This window comes from Phasianus colchicus, chromosome 11 (genome assembly GCF_987193195.1).
Source record: "Phasianus colchicus chromosome 11, bPhaCol1.hap1.1, whole genome shotgun sequence".
Taxonomy (NCBI): Eukaryota; Metazoa; Chordata; class Aves; order Galliformes; family Phasianidae; genus Phasianus; species Phasianus colchicus.
In genome coordinates this window covers 15,402,946-15,416,781 of record NC_143446.1, presented here as the reverse complement: position 1 = coordinate 15,416,781, position 13,836 = coordinate 15,402,946, and the positions used below count along the sequence as shown (strand labels likewise).

Below are 13,836 nucleotides of genomic sequence, written 5' to 3'. Positions count from 1 at the left end.
TCTCATTTGAATGTTGAATTGCTGACATACTTGAGGTTTGGGCTCTGTTTGAAGAGCTACTGATGCCTCATGGGAAACTGAAAAAACATTTCCTTTCAGAAACAATGCTGTGCTCTGTCTGTATCGTTCTTTTTCTCTTGTCCTTTGTCTGTTTTCATTAAGTGTTGGCTTTGGGACTCATGGAGGGGCCAGATCCTGTGATTCTGAAATAGGCAAAGCATTTTGCAGTGGTGGGAATTCTGCTTGTCTGATGCCTGCAGAATTGGGCTGTGGGGATTAATGCAGTGCATCTCCACTGGCCTGATTGCGTGTGGCACCTCTGCTTACACTGACAGTAGGGACTTGCTGGGGATATTGACAAAGTGAGGAATGTGCATCAAGAAGGGCAGTGCTTGGAGATCAGCTCTAGATTTTCATAGAGAGCAGGAGGAGAGAGAAAGTGATGCAGGTGAGCAAATGCTGCCTATGGGATCTGCCTTCTTTAAATGGTGAAAAGCCTTAAATTGCTCTGTGCTTAGAGATCAGAATCACAGCCCTGATCCCATGAGACTTTGGAGTTATCCTAACATGATTGTGGCTTAGCAATTGCTTTTATTTGTGGAAGTGCCTGGAGGTGTTTAACTATTGGGCACGTGGGGCTGGGAGATTCATTTGTGTGGCTTTTGGTTTCACAGGTAGGGAGCTCCTGTGTGCAAAGTCATGCACTGAGGGCTGAATGTGGAAAGAACATCGAGGATTGATGGAGGCAAGCAGTGCAGCCTTCAGAGTAATAGCGTGACTAGCAGTGCCTTGTTAGGGGAAAGGGAGAGAGCAAAGAAGCAAATAGGAAGAAAATTGAGATGGAAAGGGAGGCAGAGGTCTGGAGCCCAGCCTGGAAGGCAGTCTCTGGAAAGTGTGAGGGAGAAGCTCTATTAAAAGCCCTATCTACCAGTCTTGGTTGCTTTTGAATAACAGCTAAACCACAGACCACTGAAATAAACTGCATTTCACAAGGAGAACCACATCTGTACTGCCAGAGCATCTCTTTCTGAGGGTTTTTTAAAGCACTTTACAAACATTCATGAAATAAGGATCATGCTGTGGCATGTCTTGAGAGCAAGTCAGTGTTTTGCTGTGCGTGCTGTGCTGGGCAAATCAAGTCACCCTCAGGGAATGAGATTGCCCCAAATGATAGATGCATTGATAAGACCTGAAACCTCCCATGATGCTTTAAACACGGAGCCTGTGGTTCCTGAGCATTACAGATGGGTCTCAAACATGATGTGTCTGTATGTGAATAATTAGTGCCATATATTTTGGAAATCTTTGTTGAAACCCTTAGTTTTATGAAAATGCTAGCAAACCAACCATCTAAACTTCATAGCTTATACTGGGTGTTCTGGTGTGCTTTACTAAGATAAAGTAGTAGCATTTGGTATTTTTGATTCTTAGAAGCTTTTTTCCCCTTAAGTGTAATCTCTTGCAGGAGGAGGTTGATGTGATACAAAACCCCATGATCCCATATATTCAGGACTAAGTAGCTGTGTGCTACTTAGGGGCTGCAGCGTTGCATTACCTCCCTCCTTTAGGACACCTGTACTTTCTCCCATGCCCCTCTGTGGTCCCTCTTAAAGACACCCCTGATCCCATGCGTTGACAGCAGGTATAGGTAGGAGTGGGATGCTGCTGTGGGACAGCCCTCTTGTCCTTTGTGGGGTTTCCTCAGGTCATATGGAATCCATGAGAAGGAGGGTTACACGGCTCTCAGGTTTTCCAAGCTCATTTTTTAACAAAGAGGTAGTAACTGTGCTAAAATTCCTCTCCAAACAACTCACCTTTTATTTTCTAAAGTGCCTTTCACTGAAAGCTCAGGAGAGCTGTGCTATTTTTGAGCAGGCTCCATTTCAGCTTGAGACCAGCCTGGCAACCGGACCGTAAATATTTTATATGGGTGGCCCCCTCCTGCCCTCCCTTGCTGTCCAGGGCAGCAGGTTTCTGTCCTCAAGGAGAAAGAAGGATGTTTAAATTTGTTGAGTTTAGTTGTGGGGCTCTTTTTGATATTTTTTTTTTGCTATTTGCTCATTATATGTGAGGGGAAGGGGAAGAGGAGAGGGAAATCCCAGACAAATAATGAGCTTGGCTGTCTCCACTGCATCAGCAACTGGTGCCTGTGAGCCAAGAGAAAATGAGGTGGGAGAGCTGCTTTCTGACTGCGTTGTTTAACTGAGAAAGACCTGACAGGGCAGTGATAGATGAAGATGACGTTTATGTCAGAGGAGAGTTTGGACGCTTGCTAGATGCTGGTTAGTGTTAAAGCTGTTTAACCAGCACTAGGGGAGGGTGGGCCCAACTCTCCTTCCCCTTCTGTGGCTTTCAGAAAGATGCTCAGCTGGATGTTAATGTAAATGTGTCACAAATGCATGCATTTCAATGCTCTTTCCAGCTTGCTTTGCACTGTTGAAAGCTGGAGACCTTGCTATAATACCAGTAACAATGAGCTTTTAGATGCAAAGTAGAGCTCCTTGCTGAATTGCAATGCCTCTGGCTTTCTTCCCTTACATTTTAAGGTATGGGTATAATGTCAGAGGCAGAGCTGCAGCCCAGAAAAGCTTTTATCCCAGCAGTGCCTGGAACTCCTCATGAAATCAAATACGGTGCCTGCTCTCAGAGGAGTCAGAAGGAAGTTCTGCAATGGAGGCATCGCTGCCCTCTCCCACCTGCCAAAAATATTTTAGAAGTGCCAAAAGGAGCAGAATTTAGGATTGCCCCAGCTCAGGGTTTAGCACCCCTCAGCTGTACCACGCATCCCTGCTCCCGCTTTGCAGTCGGATGCATCTGGATGTGATTTTCGGGATTTCTTGGGGCAGAGTGCCTGGGGGGCAAGGCCTGAGAGAATTGGGGTGCTTTTGAGGTCCCCCGTGGAGGAGAAGGGGATGGTGCTCAGAGGGCAGATACACAGCAGTGAGGCTTTGCTGATTTGTGTGGCTGGGGGCCATGGGGCTCGGCCTGGCAGGGGTTCAGCTTTAATGGCTTCTGTGTGTGGAGGGGGGGCAGCAAGATGGCTAAGAAGTTAGGTAATTTTCAAGCAGCCAGACAAGCGACTGTTACAGTAATTAATTGACTAATTCACCGTACAAACAAGGGCTCTTTAAACCAAGGAAGAGCCGGTCACATGGCCAGGATCTGTTTTCAGTCAGAAAAACACTTCAAACATTAGGCCATTGAGGGGGACATGCTGTAAAGGCCTTTCCAGGCGTGAGGCCTGTCTGCGATTGCCATTAGCCCCTCAGGGCTGCTGGGGGCTGGCTGGAGCAGGTCACCTGTTTCAGTGCCATTTTTGTGCCCAGAGCAGTTTTTTTGTGTTGTCGTGGCCAGCTCTGTGACACTGCCCCTGTGGGATTTTCAGAGCTAGGTCCAATGCAGCCTGAGGGCTGCCATGGCATCTCCATGGCCCAGTGCGATGAGTGGGGGCTGCAAATCTGCCTTGAATAAAGAAGGTATTGTTGGAGCAGTTGGAGCAGCTCTCATTTATTAAGAAGTTGGGATGAAAAGATGGGACGGTCAGAGAAAGCCCTTCTGCCAAAATGCTGGTGCTTCTGGGGGAGAACACACTCATACAAAGTCCTGTGCCCAGCTGATGCACACCTCCTCGCTGCCTCCTTGCTAAATGGTTCATTTCTTGTTGCAGGCAACTGAACAACAATGAACTGACTGCCATTCCCTCCCTGGGACCTGCTGCTTCCAACGTCCGTGCCCTCCACCTGTGAGTTGCTGCTGCCTCCTTACTTTTGACTTTCTGCTGCAATTTGTGGGGTGGATGTAACTGCTGAGTTTCATGCGCGTCACACCCGCTTCTGCTAGCTCTTCAGATTTCATTATCAGTCTTGTTGATTCTTTAATTAAGAAATATCTTCTGTAGTTGAGATTCGGGCTAGATTGTGTGTGATTAAATGTGCTGTTTTAATGCAGTTTGTATGCACAAGGCAGAAAGAAGATGATGTTTGCAGACCAATTAAAAATCCACAAACCCATGAGCAGATAATTTCTCTGATACTTAATTTTATGGAATGATCCAAAGTAGGCAATCCAAAGTTGTCCATCTGTCAGCACAGCCAAGTCTGTATAAGTGCCTCCAGAGCCCTAAAAGTCATTTTTGTGCCAGTGTGACTGGGACAGACCTACCCAGGACTTAGCAATTGTTAGCAGATTTGAAGTACCACCTTTTGGCCTATATGTCAGCAGAACCCCTGTGAAAAATGATTATAGATGCGATTCACACAAACGTCCTGTTGGGCTGTGTTAAGTACAGTGGGCAGTGCTTCCACGCAGCCTGCAGGAATGCCGTGGTGGGCAGCCATGAATAATTACAGAAGATGCCCCTAGCAGAAAGTCACACTGAAATCTGTCGTTGTTACTGTTGCATTTCTGTTGTTGGAAGACGCAGATACTCTTTTTTGTCTTTTTGCTTTTATGTGATTGTCCTCATTTTTTTTCATTAACATTTCATCCCTTGCCAGACCATTGAAACCTTATGGTCAGTGATAACTTAAGTCAGTAAATTCCACGGGTTAGTTGCATATTGAGTAAGGGGGGGTTGTGGTTTTTGTTTTATTGTCTGCATTTGGTTTTCGACCATTGTTTCATACTTGTGCTATTAAAGGAGTATATACTTCTACCTTATTGTTTTTTTTCCCTGGCATTGTTCTGGTTATTTCTTATTTTCTCTTAAAGCCAGAGACTATTCACATTTTAATCTTTCAGGAAACTCATTCCAGACCCATTTTTATGGCCGCTTTCAACTTTATTTTAATTTTTTTTTTGAGAGAGAGAGTGATTGGTGATTGTAGGGCTAGATCTGTAGAAGCTTTGTAATTGCTAACTTTGGTAGTTTAGGTGCCTACAGAAGTGTTAGACACTTTGAGTACCCTTGTGCCTCTGCCACCTTAGACCTAGGCCTAGGGACACTGCTGAAGGGAATAAAAACATTGTTATCAGACTTCTCAGTATCTTATTTTTGCATGTATCTGCATATAATGCACACTGAGAAGGAATTTTGCTGAGGTATGTGTGATAACTCCCAAGTTCCTGGGAAGGGGAAGTGGTTATAGCTAATAGAGAATCCAGTGAAGTGTCTGAGCAGTTCAAGTGATGGCTTCCATTGTGCATGGCCTTACAGCATATAACTTCAGGCAGGTGTCCCATCCCTTCTTATCTGCAGTGGCTTTGTGTTTTCTTCTAGTGGGAAGTGCCAGTGTCCATAGCACTGGGTGGGTGACTGGTCCTCTCACACTTGAAAGGCTCTGAATTACTCCAAGATAACCTTGATCAGTTGACTAAAAGTACATTCCTATTACTTAAATCAAGAACAGATTTGAGTGAAATGAATTGGCACTGTTCCTGCTCTTCCATTAGGCAGTGTTAAAATATGCAAAGCAAAAGAACTCCCTCACTGTCTTAAGGACCTGAGCTTAAAAGTAGCATCCATATCTCTCTCATAGCATGAAGTGGGCTTAGCTTTATTTGAGATGTGATGCCTTTGATCTGGTTCTTGGGTATAGTGTGTTCCTGCAGAGCTTACAAAGAGCCGAAGCACTCCTGTGCTATCTTCAGCACTGAATCTAGTGAGTGTCTTTCATTTAAATGGGCAAGTAACCACTCCACCTCCTGAGTGGAGAAGTTGCTTGTGTCTCAATAGTTATCAGACCTGTCAAATATGTCACATGCAGCTGGTGTGAAACCAACTTGTTTGATTTCTCCTCCTGCCACAGTCTCTCCCTGCTTGCATGACCATATGTGAAGCCCAGATCCGTGATCTGGGCGCTGCTGACTGCAGTGCTGTGTGGTAATTCCCTCCAAGCAGGATCTCTTGTTTGAGGCATGATCCCCTGACATGTGAGGCCATCTGCCTGCCACTTGAACTGAGCTCACCAGACTGCCACGTAACGCACTGTGTAACAGCTCATGCACTGGGATTCAAAAAACTTCAGAAATCTGATTTATGGATGGAAAGCTTGCATACGGTTTGCCATCCAGGATACAGTTTTGGGCCCCCCAAATCAGCTTTTCTTTCTCATGAAATCTATAAATGATCTGAGCTTCACAAGCCCCTGTTGTTATTTTTGCTATTAATTTAGCCTTTGGCAAGGGACCAAATTGCTAGAGCTTTGGCTTTTTATTTCTGAAATGAAATAAGTGGTTTGGAAAGGAGTAATAATGAGTGGTGGAAGGCAGTAGATTTACAGCTCCTCTGAAGTTTCAGAGTGGTACAGAAGGAAGGGGAAGGTACAAAGCCAAATGATAAAAGGACGATATTCTAAACAGACCTGCTTAGTATCACTTTCCAGAAATCTGTATTGGTTTCCTCAGCTGCTATACATAAATAACTGTGATAGTGGCATTTGTAATGCTGCTGTCATACCTCTGCAAGAAGGATCTCCTTGTTTAGCTTCTTTGCTGCATTTTTTACCCCTGCATTTCCTTTTAATTTTTATCAAAAGTAAAAATAATCTGAAAGAGGTTTTAAAGTACCTGCTTTAATTGATGTTCCTGACTGATTCGCATCGGAATGATTTGCTGAGGAAGTGAGGCTTTTTCCATCACTGGAAGTCAGTCAATTGGATATCTTCCTAAAAGATGGTCCTTTAGTTCAACTCCAGGTTAATGGACTTGGTATGTAAATTGTTGGGTGAAGTTCTTTGGCTTTGTGTGATGTAAGCAATCGGATTGTGCCATCATACTGGTTTCTTCTAGCCCTCAAATCAGTGAAGTAATAACTGGGGAGGTTGCCAAACCAAACTCACGGCGAAGACTCATAATGAAGGCTGTGTACTGAGAAATTGGTTTATGTTTAAGTATATAGTGTTACAGTGTATTCTTACTGCTAAAGAAAAATAAATAATTTCCTTTTTTTTTCAGTGTTTATAAATGTGTGAAGTGTGTTTACCTCACAAACCTCTGAAGTAGGTTTTGTATATTGCATGTGGTTAAGTATTTCCAAAGGGCTGTGAATGTATCGTAAAAGCAATGGTTGTGTATTTGTCACTCAAAACAGTCCTGGTGAATGGGTTACTTCATTTCCACCTCTTCCTAAATTGGAAGAGTTTCTATCCTTTTGATGCTGGAAGAAAGGAAAATGCCATATTGCCAAACTGAAGTTTACTATAATGGTTGTTTCAGTGAGCTCAATCACTTCTTGCTCCTTGCCCTGGGACTTCCCGTATCTGTCTCCATCACCCCACATTTACTTGACCTTATGTACACGTGTACCAAGAACTGATATATATGCAGACATGTGGGAATCAGTTGGAAAGAGCATTCTCAAAGCTTATTGCAAATCTTTGGATATTTCAGGCTGCAGATGGATGCAAGAGAAACATATGTATCAAACATGGTATGCCTTAATTTACTGCCATGAAGTTTAATTCAGTTTAATTATTCCTTGAAGAGCCAGTTTGCCTTGCACGTTGAAAATACTGCCAAAGTTGTTCATCTGAACAAGAGCAAACATAAGGGACTTGATAAAGCTTTTAATAGAACAGAAGGGGGAAATAATCTATGGACGGGTTACCATATAAAGACAGACATTAAATGCAAACATCTGCTAGTGCAAACAAAAGCCAGGAAATTCAGCTGGGAGGGGGAGAGACTGTGAATCTGGATTCATTCCGAAATTACATCGGAGTAGCTGAGGGGAGAATCTTGCCTGAAATTCCCACAGCGTTTGTAATTTAGCTACAGTTCCTAGACTTGGACGTTTGGGAGTTGATGGCAGGATGTTTTCACTGACATGCTTTTGGCTGAGGGTTTCCCTTCCCAGTGTTCTGCTGCAACTCAAGTGTGTTAACTCTGTAGGCTCTTTGGAAGACTCTTTTCTTGAGCTGTGATACGGTTTGGTAGGGGAAGGGAGGATGGAAGTAACCATTTCTTTGCAGCCGAACTGAGTCTGCATATATCCAACTTCCTGACCAACTTGAGAGGAGAGTCACTTAGCCTTGCTGGCGTGGAAGACAAGAGGAGGAGCAGAGCTGTGATGAGCTCTGCATAGAACTTGCTACTATAGGTATTCTCCAAACACCTGTGGAGATGCAAAGTCAGTTATGGTGCCTGGCTACACTTCAGCTCCTGCTTCACCTTCTTACCTCTGGCTGAGTGATCGTGGATGCATCCTGGAGAGCTTTGGGGATGGCTGCACAGGGTGGTAGGAGGATCCTCATCCTCTGCTGCGGTCCCATGGTGGCAAGCCTGATTCAGTTGGCAGCCAGTGATGTGGACACGCCAGCATAGGCTGCTCTGCAGCTGTGGAGCTCTGTGGAGAGCCTGCTAACCAGACCTCCAGAGCAAGCGTGTAAGCAGAGCACTTGAGGCCACATCCTTAGCTGGTAGGAATTAAGGAAGTTAACAGATTAAACACTTAAAAATAACTTTCGTTTCTTTCACTGTAAGTCTTTTAAGCCCCCAACTATTTAAGAACAAAAGGGATAGTGACCCACGGCAGTCTGCTATATATTAGCAACAGCCAGTGCTGCTTGAGATGCATTGGCCCCATGATCTTGCTGTGAATAAGCACAGATAACAAGGAAGTCAGAACAAGGATTTTTTGAAGCAAAAGAGCGTGAAATAGGATTAGCTGATTCACAGAGGATGCTGCACTCTGTGCGTGTTTACTTGGGAAAGCGAAATCAATAGGACCACTCTGCTGCCAAACTGAGCATAAAAGTCCCTTGAAGAAAATCAATCTTCTTTACGGGCTCATTAATGTAAAGATCAATTCACATTAAACTGTAATTAAACAGAGAGGGCTAATAGGAGGAGGGTAGGTGATCTACTGTGCCATAGGCAAAATACATCATGTAAAATTTGTAAACTAACTACATGGAGAACTGCAGATTGGGAGTGAAAGGGAATATGCAAGGTCTCTCTGAAAGGACAGTGATGAGTTCAGATGCCCAGTGGAGCAGCAAGGCAGTGAAGGAGGGCTCTGCATTGTGTTCCATCTGGGTGTCAGGGTGGAGAGGGGTCAAAGACTGCAGCCAGTAATTCTCTATCAGGAGCAATGTTTCCATTTGAATTGCATAGTTGTTAAGATTTTTCTTTTTTCCTCTGTAGCGTTGAGAATTGCACTGTACTCCTGGTTAAAATAGATTGTTAACATGAGTCTTGCATGTCTAACTTTAGCTTCAACTTTTATTGCATCTTGTCAGACCTTTGTACCTGATTAGCTGGCTGGAGATCACTAACATGACAGAACTGGGATCATACAGTTGATCTCCTCCTGAAAATGTTGCCGTGTGCAACATTAAGAGAATGCTTTGGGAGGCAACTGTTACTTCAGTGCTATTTGCGCTGCTTCTCTGCTGTTATCCAATGAGATTTGCAAAGCCTCTTTGTAAGGATCTGTGTGGTCCATGAGATTTTTTGAAGTGCAGTTGTGCTTTTATCCGGGACAAACATGTCCTGCTCTGTTAGCTTCAACTGTTGATCAGAGCCAAAAATTATCTAGCTAGTGGGCCCTCATTTCCACAAGCTTTTGACCAAGAGCTGAGGTGTTGACGTGCAACTCGAGTTCTTTGATTTTCAAATTAAGATGGGGAAGACTAGATCGAGTATCAGAACTGCTGCTTTGCTTCAATTCTTGACTGTGTGGTAGCTGCTTTGGGACCCATAGAGGAAAAAAAACCATGAAATTGCCACAGTGGTACAGACTTAAGTCTGAGCTGAGCTGGTCCATACATGAAATGTGAGTTCACTTGCGTGTTCCTGACTAGGTCAGAGTGTAAGCCTCTGTGTAAGTGATGTTGAAAGTTGGCAGGTTCAACCTTAAAGAAACTGGGGACTAAGTGAACTCACTAGTATGTTTGAAGCCTTAGAGGGCTGTGGTGGCCTGCGATCCTGCTGTACTAGTTGCTGCACAAATGAAACAACTGCCTCGATCCCTGACAGAATTAGTGTGCAAGTCATCTTTGCTGGAGTGAAAAAAAATATTAGAAATGAGGAGAATACTCTTAATTCCATCTTTGTCACAGCAGGCAGTTTTGTACTCCTGAGCACTAGATGTAGGTGACTCGGATGCAGCCGTAAGAGGGATCGGTTGAAGTCATTGGGCTCTGCCTGTGTGCAGGACTTCTCAGGCAGCTCAGCAAGCCAACTGCTTGTCCTCATTCATGGGACTTGCACAAAGAGGGCTCTCCCTGGTGAGTGAGGCAAAGTGGCGCGTGCAGATGTAGATCCATCAGCATGAGCAGATTTACCATCTGTCGTGCTTGCTTCGGTTCTCACTTGTGTCTACGGGGACCGGTTCTCTAGTGTTTATTTGGGCAATTCTCCTCATAGGTTGGAGGGCAGCTTCTTCCTGAGGATTTTGTCTGCACTACAGGCTGTGCTGCTCAACTTCTATTTTTGAATATGAATATATTGATGTGGAAAGGTGACTAGAAAGAATGCTGACAGCCAGGATGTTCAGTATGCAAGCAAGTATGCAGGCATAAGATATTCTCATACTCACCTCATAGGTTTGCTTTGCTCAGAGTTCGTGGCAAGGCTCTTGTGTGTAAAGTCTGCTTGTTTTTGAGGCCAAAGACTGCAAGAATCTTTCCCAGTGGAGGAAATTCTCATTAATCATGCGCTCGCATGCACCAGGAGAGACGCTGTTTTGACTTCTCGTTTGGTCTATTGGAACTGTTCTAAATCATTTGCATGTCCTCCTCAAGATTTCAGATAGAAAGTGAACATATAGAATCAGCAAAGGCTCCAAGGCTATTTCAGGGAAGTGAGTAATCATTTCTTCTAGAAAAGGTGTAGAAATGAAGTACTTGGTCCTCAGACTCAACAAAAAAGTGTCAGAAAGCAATCTGGGCGCATGCTGAGCAATGTAAAAAGTAGCCGGAGAGAAAAGATGGTGAAAGCTGGTGGCAGTTCTTGGAATACCAGTTACCCCTTGATGCTATTTTAGTATATCTTTATTCGTGAGCATAACTTTTTATGTGCAGCCATGGCAACTTCTCCTGCAGAAAGAGAATTGCTGTGAGCTCATCTAGGTCTGCTATGATTCTGTGTGCTGCTTAGCTGGCTGTGCTAGCTGAGTGCTCCTTCTGGAGGCAGAAGACCCAAGCGATCTGTTGGAACAGACTGTGAGATTAAGAGTTGAAATACTGGACCAATATCTTTATTGTGTGTGTGCAGTTTTCCATGTGTTCATGACAGCCGAAGTCCAAGTAAGATTGGGTTGTCCTGCTTCCTCCTGGCCAAAGAGTGGGCATTGCCCTAGAGCTGATGGAACTCATGAGCACAAAGCATCTTCTGGTGTTGTCTGAGGGCAGGTGTGTGTCATGCACAATGCTTAAGGTGGTTTCCAACTTCTGTCCCTCTGCAAATCAAGCTTAGATTAATTATTAAGGTTATTTGTGACCATGATCTTTTGTTAAGGTCACTATGAAAAACAGCCTCATATTTGAACCTTAGAATAGCCCAAACTTGCTACTATTAATATCTGTGGTAGATAGGCTGTCTCATTTAACGGCATATGGTAAATAAAGCACATGCCTCCAGAGGCAATTCCTTTGTTAGTCTTCACAGGCTGAACAGATTTCAGTCATAAATAACTTGCTGAGATAAGAGTTTTTTAGCATGCTGAACTTTTCTGCCTGAAAAGAAATGCTGGAAACTGCAATGTAGTTTATTCAGGGCTGAGTAAAAGCAAAGTTGCAAGTGCAGTAGAAGCAGGTAAAGTTATTTATTTGTGTAGATTTCTTTGTCCATTTCTTTTTGCTCCAAAAGTTTGAAATTGATGCAGCTTTTTGACAAAATTGCACAATGTCAGGAAAATATCAGTGTGTTACAGTTTTCATGGTTTCTACCTTTCCCAGTTTGTCCTCTGTATCAGTCTATATGTGTCTGGTCATTTGTCGTAGTTTTCAGATCAGCGATGCTTGTTCAGAGCACAGTCTCCTCCCTGGCATACCACCCCCTTCCCAGAATAGATGCCTAGTGAGAAGTAAGAGTAAGGGTCAAACTGTTATTATTTTATTGAAGTGTGGTGCCATAAGTGCTTTCAAAATCTGTTTTGTTTACCTTCAAGCGTCCTGGAAGGCTTGAGAACAGGCAATGTCTTTTAGTTCCTTTGCGTATAACAAGGCTAAAACTATTTCAGCAAAGGTGTTAAAAATGAATGTGGTTCAAAGCTCAGTGAGTAAAAGCATCAGTTTTGCCATTTACCTTCTGCTCCGTATGATGCTTAGCACTTCCATCATTGCTTCCACTGGCACCATTAGGAATAGTGCATAATTCAGAGTAAAGAAATGCTTGAGTAAGCAGCATTCACTGAAATGTGGACTTGCCATGTCTAGATTGGAAAAGATTAGCAAAGAATCTCTAGAAAGCTAACTTTTAGCTGAATAAAAGCTGATATTACATGTTGGGTTTTATGGTGTTTTAAACCTACATTTAAATTCCCCAAATAATTGCAGAGATGAATGACAGAGATCGTGTTAGAAATTATGATCTTGGTGTTGAAAAAACAGCTGTGCTGGGGATAGGCAAAGAGGTTAAGGTAGATGGGAAAATGATCAGTCATACCTTTAGATGAAGGGGCTTCCTAAGAAGCCCTTCTCCCTTTCAAGTGTGCATAATTCTCACTTGGTAATAGGAATTCCGTGTGAATATTGATCAGGAGTAAGTGGTTGGGTGAGTACATGTTCTGCCTGTCTCAAACCATTTTACTATTCAGTTGCACATCAGGGAAAATAGTAAAAGCAGATAGAGAAAAAGAGATGAGTTGATGGCAACAGAAAGACTCTCTAACTGTCTTATTGTCATTAGATTGAAAATACCTTTTTTTTTTCCATCCTGTCTGTACTTCAGGTCATGCTGCATGAAGGCAATTGCTAAATGGGAAGGAGGGAGGGGGGCTGATTGATATCAACAACCAGGGAAAAGGGTCCAGACTTTCTCTAGGATTTAGGAGCCCTGGAAAAAAACAGAAACCTTGCTGAAGTGCTTTGCCCACAGATTTTGTTTTTGGGACAGCCTTCTTCCTTTTCAAAATGTGAGAAACTGAAGAACTAAACGGTCCAACTAAAGAGGCTTGAAGAACTTAGTGAGAGGTGACAAATGCTTTTGACTTTGACCACTGATTTTAAAACGTCTGCTCTAACAGATAGTTTTACATCAGCCTGGGTTAGTACAATGGCAGTCGTGCTTCAGAGATTCAATCTTCTGTTCCCTGCATCTTGAGACCTTGTTCTGCAGTTTCCTGAAGCCATCCTCTACATGCTTTATTAATAACAAGGTGCCTAGACTCTTTAAGAAGAGCTGTTTTTGTTATGAACTTGACCATTGCTTTTCCACATAGGAACTACTTGTTCTTGTAGGCTGAAGAGTCTCAGCTGAGAGCAGCTCCCCAGTGCAGCCTGCCCAGAGGCTATCCGTGCTCTGGCGACCTTGCTGACAAGAGAGATAAGCTCTTTCAACAGAGCACAAGCATGTGTCATGTTGGAACAGACTACCCAGCTAGCCTATCTACATCTCACAAGTGCTAACAGGAGCTCGCTTGTCCAATCAAAAACGCTTGTTTCTTTAACTGCTGCTTTCTATCAGGGTCTGCTGCAAGTACCCTTAGACTTTGGGAGTTTCATGGTCCGAGGAGTAGATAGATACTCAAGTATATTGTCCTTCATTTACCTGCTTCAGTGTCAGGGTTTTAGAACTTTGCTCCTATAAGAGATGGGAAAAGCCAGTGGCATATTCTGGCAATGCTCAGGCACACACAGTGTGTGCTATCAAGGAGTCTGCTTGTAATTACATTTGGATTAATGTCCCAGCACCACGGGCAGAATCATTACATTTGGTTTGCGCTTAAATTGC

At 43.6% G+C, this 13,836-nt stretch overlaps 1 protein-coding gene across 2 annotated transcripts in view; it reads left to right on the top strand.

Moving 5' to 3' along the window:
* LRIG1 (leucine rich repeats and immunoglobulin like domains 1) overlaps nucleotides 1–13,836 on the top strand; it is a 78,739-nt gene that overhangs the window by 29,316 nt on the left and 35,587 nt on the right. For both annotated transcript variants that reach the window (XM_090148399.1, XM_031606091.2), the window contains exon 3: nucleotides 3,668–3,742. In XM_090148399.1, coding sequence (XP_090004525.1) covers nucleotides 3,668–3,742 — 75 coding nt within the window. The remainder of the gene's footprint in view (nucleotides 1–3,667; nucleotides 3,743–13,836) is intronic.